Source organism: Micropterus dolomieu, unplaced genomic scaffold (assembly GCF_021292245.1).
Source record: "Micropterus dolomieu isolate WLL.071019.BEF.003 ecotype Adirondacks unplaced genomic scaffold, ASM2129224v1 contig_9660, whole genome shotgun sequence".
Taxonomy (NCBI): domain Eukaryota; kingdom Metazoa; phylum Chordata; class Actinopteri; order Centrarchiformes; family Centrarchidae; genus Micropterus; species Micropterus dolomieu.
In genome coordinates, this window is record NW_025738646.1 from 1,152 (window position 1) to 13,875 (window position 12,724).

At 39.2% G+C, this 12,724-nt stretch overlaps 1 protein-coding gene across 1 annotated transcript; it reads right to left on the reverse strand.

Annotated features, from left to right (window-relative positions):
* Positions 1–8,059: 8,059 nt before the first annotated feature.
* Positions 8,060–12,245, reverse strand: LOC123965421 (adhesion G-protein coupled receptor G5-like). Its single transcript, XM_046041941.1, has 3 exons — positions 12,123–12,245; positions 10,541–10,697; positions 8,060–8,154 (listed from the first exon to the last, which is right to left on the reverse strand). The coding sequence occupies exons 1-3, from the start codon at positions 12,222–12,224 to the stop codon at positions 8,063–8,065; spliced, it is 351 nt and encodes a 116-aa protein (XP_045897897.1). The 5' UTR covers positions 12,225–12,245; the 3' UTR covers positions 8,060–8,062.
* Between the last annotated feature and the right edge of the window lie 479 nt (positions 12,246–12,724).

The window sequence follows — 12,724 nt, forward strand, 5'->3', positions numbered from 1 at the left end:
GGTAATTGTAATTGCCTGTTGTAATTGGTCAGATTTTGTGGAATCTAAGCAGTGAAGCGGCTGGAGCCCTATTGTTTTTGTTCTCATTCTTCTTCTTCTTTCTTTTTCTTTCTTTCTTTCTTTCTTTTTTCTTCTTTTTCTCCACTAAAAGTGTTTCTGCAGCAAAAACTGCTGGATGAAAACAGCACTAATATTGCAGTGCTATAACAATCAACAAACAGCTTTGTTTAGAGTCAAACTTCTTCTCAAAAACCTATTTTTGCGTACTCACCCTACACCGCTTGGCCAATTGACCTGAAACTTTGGCAGGATCATATACGTCGGGCAACGTCGCTGATTAAAACTTAACTTATAATTTTGATTTGTCAATCCGTTATTTTTTTTCATAAATGTCACTTTTGTATCATTATGTACAATTTTAAATAAATGCTTATAAATCAAATTTATAATAAACAAAGTTGAAGTATCCATTCAGATGATCAGTCTGAGCTTTGCTGAGCAGTCCTGGGATATTCTTCCACTAGGGGGGCACCATGCAAAATGTTTATACCTCTTAATTTGGCATTTGGATTTGTATAAAATTCAGTTTGTACGATCAGGGGCACTATTCAGTTGATGCATAAAATTTGCTAATGATTGCTGAAAGTGGGCATAGTTTATTACAGAAAATGTAAATTTCTAGGCATTTCTCATTCCAAAGTTTGAAAAATCTAATCAAAACCAACCGTACGTCCTAGAGAGCTATACTTTTTAAGCACATCCACTGATTTGTGACTAATGTTTGCCTCACTGCAACCTATGGTCAATTCCGAAGTCAGTCACTCTATATTTTTCAGAATATGTTAATTCAGTTAACATCTATATCTCCACAAGTCTTTCTCCATACACTACCAAAATCAACACAGACATTCTCTAGACATCTGATATCCAGTGTTTCAAAGGGTTTTCAGATCGGTCAAACGGTGAGTCTGCAGTGATATTCAGTATTTTGCCATAACTTACAGTACAGTATGCACAACATTTTCTTTTTTCCTCAGCGTTGGATCAAATTCTACCAAAATAATTGACTTGAATAATTTTTTTCCCGAATTTTACTAACACCATTTTGACTGTTGCAAGCGTTTTAAACTGACTAAAATATCTGGCACGTGATGTCACTGCCTCAACTTACGAGAAAGTGTGAGGAAACAGCCTTTTACCAGTAGCTCAGTCAGTAAGTCACCTACTCTAGGGATCTGAAGTTTCAGGGTTCGTATCCCTGGGTCACCAAGTCCGACTTGTCAACGATGGGGGTGTTGAGATCATAGGAAGTCAAAGTTTTCCTATTGTACACTTTCTTAGTTTTCTCTGCTAAAAAGTGTTTGTGCAGCATTAATCTTGGAAACATAAAATCTGGCAGGTAGGTTGAAAATTTCACCCACTAGTCAGGTACATACACTCTCTGGCCTCAAGGGGATGCTGTAAAAATCAAGTCATGATCAAAAGTTATTAGAATAATTTTGATAATCCAAAAAATGTTATAAAGTAAGAACTTCTTGTAGTTTGCAATTAAACAGGAAGTGATGTCAAATCTCCACATGGGTCTCTTTGATTAACATGAAACTTGGGCCAGAACCTTCCCATGCCCCTTCGAGGCTGTGTGACAAATTTGATGCCAATCGGCTTCTTGCTGATATTATTTTGTCAACCTATTGTTTTTAATATTTTCCAGTCTCTGTGCTGCTATCCACTTACGATTTTGGCCGTGCCCGTTGGACCTCTGGTCTGACTTGCAACACCTCCACACGTCGGTCTTGTCTTGCACCGATGGGATTGTATCAAAATTATGCTTGCGTGTAAGTTCAGTACTGTTTGTGTTATTTGTGATAAAAGGAGACACCAAAGACTGGACCAGCAAACAGCTTAGCCACCACGTCATCCTGTGAAGTTAAAAGTAAAGAAAAAAGTATGCTACATACAGTATCTCACAAACGTGAGTACACCACTCAAATTTTTGTAAATATTTGATTATATCTTTTCATGTGACAACTTTGAAGAAATGACACTTTGCTACATTGTAAAGTAGTGAGTGTACAGCTTGTACAAAAATGTATAACAAGTAATTTCATGTCAGGGTTTACAGAGTGTGCACGGGTTGAGGACCCAAACGTAAGACACAGGAGCAGAGCAGAAACAGTTCTAGAGGTTTATTAACAAAAAACTTATACACTACTGGGAGTGGCAGAGTTCAAACAAGTCCAAATAAAACAAGTAATCCAAACTGACAATCCAAATGTATAAATCAAAGTCCAAACAGGGAAAGTCAGAAAACACAAAACTAAATCCATAGACGGAAATCCAAATGTCCACAGGAAGAGGGAGGGAACATTCAGGGAATGACACAAGACAAGACAGGCCAACTGGTGGACATAAACCAGAACAACCAACAACGGACCAAGGTGAGTAAAACAAAACACAGAATACATGTGACTCAAAACGGGAAGAAACTACTAAACACATCTAAGAACCAAGACAAAGAACTGACACAGAAGCCTGACTACACAAGAACTAAGATAAGAACACAGACTGAGACCAGGACTGTGACATTTCCATACATTTGGTTAAATAATAACTAGACATTCCACAGGCCTAATATCAGCATCAATATTGATAGCAAAATTAGGTGGTTCTGACCTAAAAACAATCAAAACATAGCCTACCTTTTCATGTTGCTCAGTCCCTGTAGAAATGAATTTGTCTGAAGAGAATACAGCTGATGTGACACCAGGACCAAAGCAAGTGAGGAACCTGCTGAAAACAAGGAGCTGCATAGGAAGTTGAAAAACACGTAAATGATGCCGTGAGATAAAAAGAGGAAGCAACAGACAGAAAGCTAAAAATAACTGACATTTAGAGTTTCCAATGTAACAAAAAATGTATTATCATTATTATCATCAGCTTTTCTGTAGTCAGAACTCTGGAATTAATTTTCGGGAGAAGGAGCACCAACGGCGACAAGGTGGAAATTAGTAAAGTGCCTGGTTAAAAATTACTATTTATATATATATATATATATATATATATATATATATATATATATTTATATTTATAAGTAATTTATATAAGAGCCTCTTAGCAACATAAAATCCATGTGGAACATCATCAATGAATATCATCTAATTTTCTTAATGATGGTATTTCTCTTACCAACCCTTCTCATATAGCGAATGGCTTTAACAACTTCTTTGCCAATGTTGGTAGAAATCTTGCTGAAAAAATAGTTTGTACAGATGATGTCCAGTTGATTCAATTATTGGTTGCTTCCCCAAATTGTGTAATTTTGATCCCCCTACATCTAGAGAAGTGTTTGACATTATAGTCAACCTCAGCAGGGTTGGGAGGGATACTTTCAAAATGTAATCTGGTACAATTACTAATTACTTATTTAAAAATGTAATCAGTAACATAATCCAAGTACCACAAAATAAAAGTAATGTAATCTGATTACTTTTAGTTACTTTTGGATTACTTCAATGCAAATAGGCAAAAGTGAAGTATCAATGATGTGTTTTCTGCTCAGTGTATATTTAGAGAAACATGGAATAACAAAATCTCCCATTCCCAAAATCCATGTTTAAATGTTTTTATATGATATGGTTTTCACTATGTCACCACTATGGCAGTATCTCAGACATCAATGACAAAAAACATTATTTTCTTGATGACATTTAAGAAAATGTGAAAAATAATTTTAAGATGTTGATGACTCATTTTGCACTTGACATTTCCAGGGACAGCTCCAGACAGGAAACGAGGACGTCTAGTCAACCTACTTTATAAAGGTGTTTACACCTTTACTCAAGAAAGGGAGGTTTTCAGGCCAAGGGCAGGGGGACCCACCAGGGAATGATGGAGGGGTGTAGCGCCTGATGGTGAACGGGCAACAAAACCTCGCTCCACAGCTTCCCAGTGAACAGGGCATGAACACGAACAGACTCAAAGACACACAGGAAATCCAGAACTGAGATGATTTACACAGAACTTCTTGATGTATATAGTTAGCTTTACTTTTTGCTGAAACGCTCACTGTAGCCTATCTGCCTGTATCTGTGGCTGGTTAGCTTGGTTGGTTTGCCGTGCTGCTAGCAGTACTATTAGCTTACTCAGCCAAGGGTGCCAAGAGCCAAACCCAGCAAGAAAATCACCTCAGTGCTGTTTTCCCAGTGGTCAAACTGGACTCTGTTGGTCTCAGAGGCTGTGCTCAGTCTGGAACCAGTCTGCAGAGTCTCCAGGCAGTCAATGGACATAAAGTTGTTACTGTGATGTAGAGACAGAGCTCAGTTAAAACTTTATGGATGAAAGATACATTTGTTACAGATTAATAACTCACCACTCTGAAACTCTTGCTCTAGTCTATGTTACCAAGCTGGTCGGCAACATGTACAGCTGAACCGAAGCCGCGTTTACTGGCTTCTCACTGACCTGCCCTTCTCTGCTTCTGATTGGCTAGTAGTCCTTAACTGGGAACTGCTCATGTACAACTCCCAACAAAGATCTTGTAGAGGTAAGATGTATCACTCCATAGCTAAAACGAAGCGTTCAACACACAGGGTGAAAAGAGGAGCTGCAGCAATGTGCAGTATGACAAAAAATATGGTGTTTTTTGAAAATTAAACCATGTAAACCTGTTCTGGTACAACCCCTAAATAAAATTTTGGATTTTCTGCACTTGAAAATGAGCGTAATACCACCTCTTTAAAATATCATTAAATAGTTTATTTTTGGTGATATTCAGTATTCATACAACAAGTAAAGATGAATTGCCTGATTAAATTTTGTAAACTAGTGAAAATGTGGGCAAACAATGCAAAAAAAAAGCTTTTATTCAGCATAACGGGTGACATAGTGGTATAACATGAAACTTTTTTATTGTGCTGAAGTACAAAGTGTGATACTGAAGGACAGATTTGATACATGCACATATTAAACAGACAGTTCCTTGGCCAGCTATATAAAGTTATGACCTTAACCCATAGACTGTAAATAAGAAGTGGACAGTGGACTCGAGTTTGGCCGATAGGGTCAATGTAGACACATTCAGTAGTAAATCATGGTTTTGTTTGGTTTTGTTTTTGAGGATTTTCAGTCAGGATTTAGAGCTCATCATAGCACAGAGACAGCACTGGTGAAAATTACTAACGACCTCCTAATTGCATCAGACAAAGGACTTGTCTCTGTACTGGTTTTATTAGATCTTAGTGCTGCTTTTGATACCATTGACCATCAGATCCTATTGCAGAGACTGGAACATTTCATTGGCAGTAAAGGAACCGCTCTAAGCTGGTTTAAGTCCTATTTATCAGATCGATTTCAGTTTGTACATGTTAACGATGAATCCTGTCCAGGCTAAAATGGCAAAAACAAAGACCTAAAACAGAGAAGTTTGGAAACGCTGCCAAAGTTTGGAAACGCTGCCGAAAATCCAGAGGGCGTTTTAGTGAAGACGGGCCAAAACAGAGGACTTTAGAAATGATGACACAGACGCTCACGCTCGGCTCTCTGATTGGGTCTAATAAGTCCTGCAAAGCAGAAACACAATGCTACTAACAGAGTTTCTGAGTTGGTATTTTTATTAAAATATTCTGAACCGTGCAAATAACACTTGTAGGCTACTGTGCATGTTGCCGCTTTTACTTTGCAAAGACCCCCAGTCTGTTTTCCACTGCCACAGTCCCGTATTACATTCAGTAACAGTCCCAGCTCGTTATTGGTGCATGCAAAAAAAATGTGGTCTTCATCTGCATTTCTTTATTCTTTCACCAAATCTTCTGCAACTACGGAAGAGCCCGTCTGCTTCATGTTTACACCAGCACACGCATGACCAGTGTTCCTGAACGGGCAAAAGCTTTTTAGTCGTTTTAATGTAGACAGAGATCAATTCTAAAACACAGTTAAAACGCTACTGTAGACGGAGATCGTGTTTGTTTTAATTTTCCGTTTGTAAACTAAAACGGAGTAGTGTGGATAGGGCCTCAGGGGAGCAGCCTTGAGGAAGCCACTGAAGTTGTTACCCATTATGTCACCTTCTGTGAGGATAAGATTTTCCCGCAAAAAACTGTGAAAGTATTCTCTAACAATAAACCCTGGAAAAACACCTATGAATGAAAAGAAAATAGCATTCAACTCAGGAAACAGAATTCAGTCCAAACTCATTCAAAACAGACTGAATAAGGAAATAAAAACAGCAAAGAAAGGATACAAGGAAAGCACTGAGAAACTCTTTCGGGAAGGCAAAGCTAGAGATGCCTGGCGAGGAGTTAAAACACTGGCTGGCCTCCGCAGTAACAGCTCAGCATCATCCGGGACAATAGACTCTGTCAACATGGCAGAGGACCTCAATCAATTCTATATGGTTCTACTCCGGGTTTGATCAGTCTGATTTTTCACAAGAGAAGAAGGAGCTAATAGCTGAGCTCACTCCTGTGATACCTGCCCAAGCAAATCTGGAGCTGCAGCAGGAGGAGGTGGAACTCATGTTGAAGATGATGAAACTAAACAAAGCACCAGGACCTGATCAGATCTGTGTCCGGTTGCTGAAGGCCTGTTGCAGCCAGCTGGCAGGTGTTTTCTGTTATCTGTTCAACCGCTCCCTGTCAGAAAATTCAATCCCATCAACCTGGAAATCACAAATCATCTGTCGATGAGCCAAAAAGAGCAATCCCGCCAATGACTACCGGCCTGTGGCATTAATATCTCTGGCAATGAAAGGCTTATTCTCTTTTGGGGGGCGTACTAACATTGCTACATGGCATTAATTCCAACCGTGAAAAGCCCAGGTCATTCATTAGACCAGTCTATGGATTTCTCTAGTGCTTTTAACACAGTGCAACCTCATCTGATGGGATAAAAAAAGCTCCAAGCGGAGTGGTGCAAGCAGAACTGTCTTGACCTCAACCCCTCTAAATCAAAGGAACTGTTGACTTCGCAAAGATTAATAAGTAAGTTTCCATCATCCGAACACTGTTAGTTAACAACCAGCCAATAGAAATGGCTGAATCATATAGATGCCTTGAGACAATAATTGATCACAAACCTACCTTCCAACCAAACAGTGAAAACATTTTCTCCAATTGTCAGCAGCGCCTCTTTTTCTTGAGGAAGCTCTGCAGACTTCAAGTTCACCAGTCAGTCCTGATGGCTTTTTAAAAATGCTTCATTGAATCTGTAATGACCTTCAATATATCAGTGTGGTTTGGATCACTATCAAACATGCATCGCAAAACACTAAACAAAATCACAACAATGAGCAGTAAAATAATCGGACATTTGCAGGAACCCCCTGTCAGTATTTACAACAGGAGGACTAAACTAAAAGGACTAAGACAAACAAATAGCCTCAGACACCACTCACACACTGCAAAGCCACTACAGTCTTCTACCCTCAGGCCAGAGATACAGATCACTCACAGCTATGACCAGTTTTCCATTAGAAACATGAATGGTTGATTAACTTATTCATCTATGTGTATGTCCGTGTGTGTGAGGATTGTGATTTATTTTATTATTTCTCTATTTTAACTCAGTCTTTTTAATATTTACGGCCTATTTATCATGTATTTATTGTACTTTGAAAGCTTTACTTATTTACATAGAACTGTTTACTACTTATAAGTAATGTGTGTGAGTGTGTGTGTGGTATATTGCACTGTGTTTGTGGAACCGTACACCCACTGATGCTGAGGCTCAGCACGAATGAAGTTCCTAAAGTATAAATTAAGGTCTTTAAATTGAAATTAATTGAAAACAGCTCCTGAGTGGCAGTAGATTTATCTTCTTCAATAAGTTGAAAATTGTGCTCTCAGGAGTCTTACTTTATGTGCTTTATATAAGATATCACTTACAAACTCTACACGTGAAGGACGCAACTATGACTTGAATGAGTAAATATTAAACAAAATTTACCAGACACAAATCCTTTAAATATCAGACAAAGATACAAGTGATAATTTACATTATTTTATTGTCAACAAATCCATATAATAAATCCAATAATAAATCATCCCAACATACACAGACACAAGACTTAGCTGATGGTGCTAGGTGTTTCTCTACTCATCTTAACAGAGTTTCCAGTCTTTCTCAAAGACATCAAAAACCACAGGAAGATGAAGAAACCTGAGTCAAAGCAGAGAAAGAGACAGGAAGAGTGTTAGAGAGAGTACAGACAACTGGGATCATGTTAATCATGCAAATGCCACTGATAAATGATATGTTAGGCCAACACTGAACAAAAAAGTATGTATTATGCACCATTTATTCTGGATGATGGAAGTTGCTTGTAGTTTATTACTGCTTTCAGTAGTTACACACCATTGTGCCCCATCCTGACTACCCTGATACATTTCTCCACATCAAGACAAGTAACTTTGCAAAGCTGAAATATGCAACCAATGCCCATGAAGTTCCCCATTCATTTATATACAGTATGTAGGCCTATACATTGCTCAAAATCTGTATCAGAACAACCTGGAGCTGCACACGCTCAAAACTGTGGAGATGATCAAGGACTTCAAGAGCAGCCACCACACACTGCCCCCCATCACCAACAGCCCTGTGTCTGCTGTGGAAACCTTCAGGTTTCTTGGTTCCACTATATCCCAGGACCCAAAGTGGGAGCTCAACACTGACACCATCATCAAGAGGGCCCAGCAGTGGATGTACTTCCTGCGCCAGCTCAGGAAGCTCAACCTGCCTAAGGAGCTGCTAATCCAGTATACACAACCAATGTCCATCACTGTCTAGTTTGGATCTACAAAGGACAGGAGCAGACTACAATGGACAGTCAGGACTGCAGAAAAGATCACCAGTGCCAACCTGCCCTCCATTCAGGACTTACACATTTCCGGAGTCAGGAAACGGGCAGGAAACAGGGCAGGAAACATCACTGCAGATCCATCTCACCCCGCATACAACCTGTTCCAGCTTCTCCCTTCTGGTAGGCGCTACAGAGCACTGTACGCCAAAACCAACAGACTCAGGAACAGTTTCTTCCAACAAGCCATTGCTCTGATGAACAGCTGACTTCTGACTCAGTGTCAGGAACAATTCCTGTGCACCCACCTACCTCAAACACTTACTTATTTATTCCAGCATCCTTGCACTATGCTCCATTGCACTCTGTACATGTGTACATGTATGTATACATGTGTATGTATACCTGCATATCACATCCACCTCTGACATGTACATAATTAATGATAATAATAATTTACTCCTGCATCCTTTGCACTCTGCTCACTGCACTATTTGTCAATATGTCTATATTGTTTTTGTTTCTGTTTATATTGTGTATATTTGTGTTCTCTATATTGTAGCCTGTGTGTGATTTTATTATTGTGTTATTGTATTATTAGGTCCAATAAAGAGCATAAGCAAGTGTGAATCAGTGTCACTTGATTTGGTGCACATAAAAGTGACAACAGCTGCACTGGAAAGGAAACAACAAGACAACCCCCAAAAAGAGAATGGTTTTGCAGGTGGTGGCCACAGACAATGGCTCTCTACTCATTCTTCCTGACTGTTCTCTAGTTTTGTTTTTTGCTGGTCTCTTTGTCACTATTGGTACCATGAAGCAATACCTGCAGCCCATTCAGGTTGCACAGGTAGTCTGGCTTCTCCAGGATCGCACGTCCATATGTGCCATCGCAATAAGGTTTGCTTTGTCTCAAGAGCATGGAGGAGATACCAGGACACTGGCCGTTACACAACAAAGACAGGACAGTTCCATAAAGTGGCATCAACCCAGTTGCAGGACCGATATCTGCTTCTTTGTGCAAGGAGGCACAGGAGGAGCACTGCCAGAGTCCTATAAATGTACCTCCACTGGTGCTACTGGTGTGCATGTTTCTGTCCAAACTAGAAACAGACTCCATGAAGGTGGCATGGGGGCCCGAAGTCCTCTAGTGGGATCTGTGCTCACCGTGCAGCTTCATTGGCATTCGCCAGAGAACACCAGAATTGACAGTGTGACCATTGGCACCATGTTTTATTCACAGATGAGAGCAGGTTCACACTGAGCACATGCAACAGGTGAAAGAAAGGCAAAACTTTTGAACTATTTCGTTCATCGAGATCTGATGCGTAATTTAAGTTTTTCCTTAATTTTTATGAGATGTGTGTGTATTAGGGGAGTCCCAGACAAAGAATTTACAAAGTTGAATCAGAATTGTCAAGTCTGGCCTATAGTCGACTGATCGTCGAGTTGTGTGTGTGTGTGTGTGTGTGTGCGTGTGCGTGTGTGCACATTCACAGCTTAACTGAGGCTTATTGTTTATATATATTATATATAAGTTGTCTTGACCACATCTACTTGTCTAAATGCTTTGAGTTGCTGCCCTGTGATTGGCTGATTAGCTATTTGTTAGCAAGCAATTGAACAGGTGTATGTAATAAAGTGTCTAGTTAGTGTATTTATATCTATATAAAAATACACAACCCTTCCCGTCATATTTACAGTAAGATCACTGCAGGATAGAGCTGAACATGTGGAGGTTGTGCAGACCTTGCAGTGAGTTCAGGATGCAGAAGACGTAGAGGCCAGGAATGGTCAGGTAGCCAAATGAGAAGAAGACCAGGCCCCAGGTAATGCCAAGCAGAATGGTGACTCCCAGCAGGGTACAGATGTCCCGCTTGGCTCTGTCACTGTCACTCTGCCCAAACTGACTTGCAAAAGATGTAAAATGACACAGTAGCAGGTCATAGACAATCACACCAGTTAGAAATAATGAAATGTAAGTAGTCAGCAAACTCCAAAACTGCTTTTGAGGACAACACTGTAGTCTTGAAAACAGCTCCTGAGTTGCAGCAGATTTATTTTCTTCAATTTGTTTAAAATGGTTCTCTCAGGTGTCTTACAGAATATGTTGTCATCATTTCTAGTGCTTTCTATAAGTAAAAGTAAGTAAGTAAATTTTATTTATATAGCACTTTTCACAGATAAAATCACAAGGTGCTTCACAATAAATCAACAAAATACAGTTCTAGCTAAACACCAGAAACACATTGACATATGACAGAAAACTTTAAAACCAAGCTTAATGTTTAGCAAACGCCTGTTTGAATAACAGAGTCTTCAGCTGCTTTTTCAAAGAAACAACACAGGTACGTAACGAACTGGGGAGTGCATTCCACAACCTGGGTGCAGCTGTTTGGAAAGACCGGTGTCCTCTGGTCTTAAAGTGGGTACGGGGTACTACCAACAGCCTCTGATCTAATGACCTTAGGTTATGGGGGGGAGTATGTTGTAACAGGTTGGAGATGTAAGAGGGAGTTTGACCATGTAACGCTCTAAAAGTAAGGACCAACATTTTAAAATGAATTCTAAAATGAAGTGGCAGCCAGTGAAGGGAGGCTAGGACTGGAGTAATGTGCGCTCTTCTGCTTGTATGTGTCTAGCAGCTGAGTTCTGGACAGCTTGGAGCCAAGTGAGTTCTTTATTACTCATGCATGAACGGGAGGATATGACGGCATGGATGATCATCTCTAATTCTATCGAATTTGACACCATCAATCTTAGTTTGGATATGTTCCTTATAAGACTTTACTTACTCTACAAACTCTACATTTAAAGGACACAGCTATGATTTGAATGAGTAAATATTAAACGCATTTACCAGACAGGAGTCATTTAAATATCAGACGAAGATAAAAAAAAATACAAGTGTAAATATACAATTATTTAATTGTCAACAAATCCAATGAAAGGACCAAAACAAACAACGTGTTAGTCGGCCAGTCTATCGATACTTTCCCACTTCCCTACCATGTCTGTGGCACTCAAGCCCATTTGTTTCTACGGAAGACGCAAATATTGGCAAATGGGCTGCAGATATGTAGTTAAACTTTACAATAAGAAAATTCCTAAAACAGCTGGCCACTGTAGTTTTTGTCACAGCATGTTGTAGGTCACAGACACACACACACATATATATACATATTCACTGTGTGTATATATATATACATATATATACATATATATACACATACACATAGAGTTGGATTTTTATATATGTATATACAGTTGAATATCACCAGACTTAAAAACAAAAAAGAGTAGAATACAGAGAGTGCACATGGATCCGAACCTCTTTGCGCTGGCGGAAGCTCACCACACGTCGGACTGTCACCCCTAACATGATTATGTTAAAGGCGAACACCAAGCAGAACACTCCCACTGTAGTCACCATCTTCACTGTGTTATTGACTATATAGCATCTAAAAAGAGAGTTGGCATAGATCAGGATTTAATCTCATTCTCTGTAAAATCAAATATGAATTTGGTTATCAAAATGGGAATTCAGCTTTAGACAGTAAAAGTATTGCAAGAGCTGGAAGATATTCAGTGTATCAACTTATAAAACAGAAATAGATGAAAACTTATAAAATCGAATATATCGGAACATCCCAGATATTCCTTCTTATCATTTATGATAACTGTCATTACTGTGAGTGGGGTTTGTGTTCCAGTTCCAAAAACTTTCAAATACACAGAAACTCTAATGCACATGCAAAGCACTAAGTTAATTATAAGTCTAGATTGCAGATGGACTCTTAAACATCAGATCTCTCTCTTCTAAAGGTGTACTAGTAAATGAACTAATATCAGATTATGATATTGATTTATTTTGTCTTACTGAAACCTGGCTGGGTGATAGAGAATATGTTAGCCTAAATGAATCCACCCCTC

Coding starts and splice junctions, on each gene's coding strand:
- LOC123965421 (XM_046041941.1), bottom strand. CDS start 12,224: ATGGTGACTACAGTGGGAGTGTTCTGCTTGGTGTTCGCCTTTAACATA. Junction 10,698..12,122: donor GCTTCCGCCAGCGCAAAGAG/GTTCGGATCCAT, acceptor TTTGCAAGTCAG/TTTGGGCAGAGTGACAGTGA. Junction 8,155..10,540: donor CATCCTGAACTCACTGCAAG/GTCTGCACAACC, acceptor GCTTTGACTCAG/GTTTCTTCATCTTCCTGTGG.